Source organism: Montipora capricornis, chromosome 2 (assembly GCF_036669925.1).
Source record: "Montipora capricornis isolate CH-2021 chromosome 2, ASM3666992v2, whole genome shotgun sequence".
Lineage (NCBI taxonomy): Eukaryota > Metazoa > Cnidaria > Anthozoa > Scleractinia > Acroporidae > Montipora > Montipora capricornis.
The window spans coordinates 57,719,411-57,721,910 of NC_090884.1; the positions used below are offsets into that span (position 1 = coordinate 57,719,411).

General features: G+C 39.5%; 1 protein-coding gene across 1 annotated transcript in view; it reads right to left on the bottom strand.

Moving 5' to 3' along the window:
* Positions 1–2,500, bottom strand: part of LOC138028479 (uncharacterized) — a 9,592-nt gene that overhangs the window by 576 nt on the left and 6,516 nt on the right. Inside the window, exon 2 of the mRNA XM_068876036.1 lies at positions 1–529. This exon is cut by the window's left edge and continues 344 nt beyond it. Coding sequence (XP_068732137.1) covers positions 81–529 — 449 coding nt within the window. The 3' untranslated portion in view covers positions 1–80. The remainder of the gene's footprint in view (positions 530–2,500) is intronic.

Genomic DNA, 2,500 nt, shown 5'->3' on the forward strand with positions numbered 1-2,500 from the left:
TTGCATTTCAAACCTGAGATGTGTAAACTCTCGTATAAAGATTTCACAAACGTGATTATGACGTTATCACTCTATACCGTTCAGTAAATGTACAGAGAGTGCAGAGTGCAGAGAAATAGCAGAACTAGGCGAGCTCCGTTCACCACAAAGCTGATCTTAAGCGTGGATCCAGAATTGCAGTTGTCTCCAGAATTGCAGTTGTCTTCAGAATTGCAGTTGTCTCCAGAATTGCAGTTGTCTTCAGAATTGCAGTTGTCTCTCGAACAACAGTGGGAACTCCAGTCGTAATTCCCCCCGGACAGCGATAAAGGGCACGGAGGCGTGTCTTTTCTTGTCACGTTGACACAAGCCTCGTCTTCCTTACCACACCTTTTAAAGAAAAAGGTTTTTGTCACGTCATTAGCAGTGCATTTTAGCACTTCTTTGTAACAGCTCGGTGATCCTGATGGACACGAGATTTTTGTCATGTTAGAGTTACAGTCTGCCCACGAAACTTCACTTGAACAGTTGTAACAGCTCAAGCAATCAACTGAAAAACAAATTATAAGCGTCAAATTTAAGATTAAAGCTGTTGCATCGGAAAGATATTTCGCAGTTGTTTTAGGAAATTTCCTGCTTAAGTCATTACTTCGTGCCTTAACCTTAACACCGGCAAAATGCTCAAAACCAGAAAACCGCGAGAAAGATATCAGAAAAACACAATATAATTTTGGGTGATTTGCAATCATTCAGTCAAAATTTAAGACATTTGGTCCAAGATATTTTTCCAAGTTCCAGTCCATGTTCACCCTTTCCATTCGTAGCAACACCGAGAACAGTTTCAGTGCCAAAAGACGGTAGCCAATAACAAATCTGTAAACCATTATTTTTGCTAGAGACTTTTTAGCTTTTTAAAAATATGCTAAAATAGATTAAGAGATAAGAAAATATTCCCTTGGTCGCTTTACTGCCCCAAGGCAGAGCTGACTGGTCATAACCAACGACGGTCTGAGAGTACAAACGTGGCGCCGAGGCTTTTACTTCATGTAGAAGACGCACATGACGTAACAAAAGCTTTAGGGGTCTTTAGGGATGTAGAATTCTGATTAGGTATTATTTCACGATTTTTGTTCTATTGTTTTACATCATGTGTGTCTTCTACACGAAGTAAAAGCCGGCGCCGAGGCATTGCTCGTGTTTTTGCGTGTTTTCTTTTCTAGTTAATTAGCACTTAGAATTCCTACCGCTAAGTCAATCCAAGAAATGTATGTCGCTGAACTTTGAATTATAATAAGTTTTTTTTTGAAAGCTGATCTAACGATTCCCCGACATCCATTTGAAGCCAAACATCTGCTAAGTATTATGCAATCATTGTTTACTGATTTCGTGAGGCCAAAATGCGACGCGACTTTGCCGCATTTATAAAAATCGCATCATTTTGCATTTATTATTCGCAGTACCTTTTATATTCAATTTCACCAGTTAAAAACATTTCCACATCATTCTTGCTTCTGTAAGCTTTGAAATGATGTATAGGTTTAGGCACTTTTGTAAAATTACGCGCCCGTAAGGATGGTTTTCCGCAACGCTCCCGCGAACCTGTTCCGTAATCGAACAACAAAGATCACCGTAATCTGTTTTGTATGCGCACACCGTAGTATTGTTTTAGAATATGTATTTTGATTTCACATACTCAATAAAAAAGAAAATAATTATTATCAATGATTTATACGCGAATTTCTGAAAATCTCAAAAATTAATATCCAGCAAGAAGGACTGTCCTAATGACAAAATTTAGTTCCGCAAAACACAAAAAAATCACCCATCACGCCAAACTTTCGTACCACACGGTATAAGTATGACCCGTGGCCCGCTTTCCACGGGTGAAAAGCCACGGGAAAAGTAAAGCGAGGCGTTGATCCGTGAAATTCGTAGAAAAAACACCATTGTGAACGCTTTTTCGATTTATTTGAAAAGTGGAGAAACATTTGCGGCATTTTTACCTTTGGAAAATGTTCAAAACAGAGTCCATCCCAGGGGGGTGTCCTTGTTCCCTTGTTGACTTTAAAATGTGCTGGTGTTCACTTGTTCCCCAAATTACCTTTCAAATTTTGATCCGCCTAAAAATAAGCGACCAGGCCTTGGGCCCGCAGGCAGTCTGGTACAGGTTTCAATGTAACGCAATTGTCAATTGGCTCATGAAAAATGGCGAATTGTAGTCCTTGATATATGCAAGACGTATCTTTTTTCCATTTTTACTGCTGGATAATTTTGGGGAGAATCTGTATGCAAATTGTCACTCACTCGAAACCGAAAACTTGATCTAACAACCCATTTCCGAGTTGCTGCATGCCTCAGTTTCAAAGCGAGTCCTGGTGCACAACCATTAAAATGGAAATTTAATAGTTGCGTATTCTTATGCAAATCAAACTCATGACAAACAGCAACTCGGAAATGGCCCATTAGCCAATTGGGATGGATAGTACTTCAAGCGAATCACAACACTGCTTGGAAAGTGTGA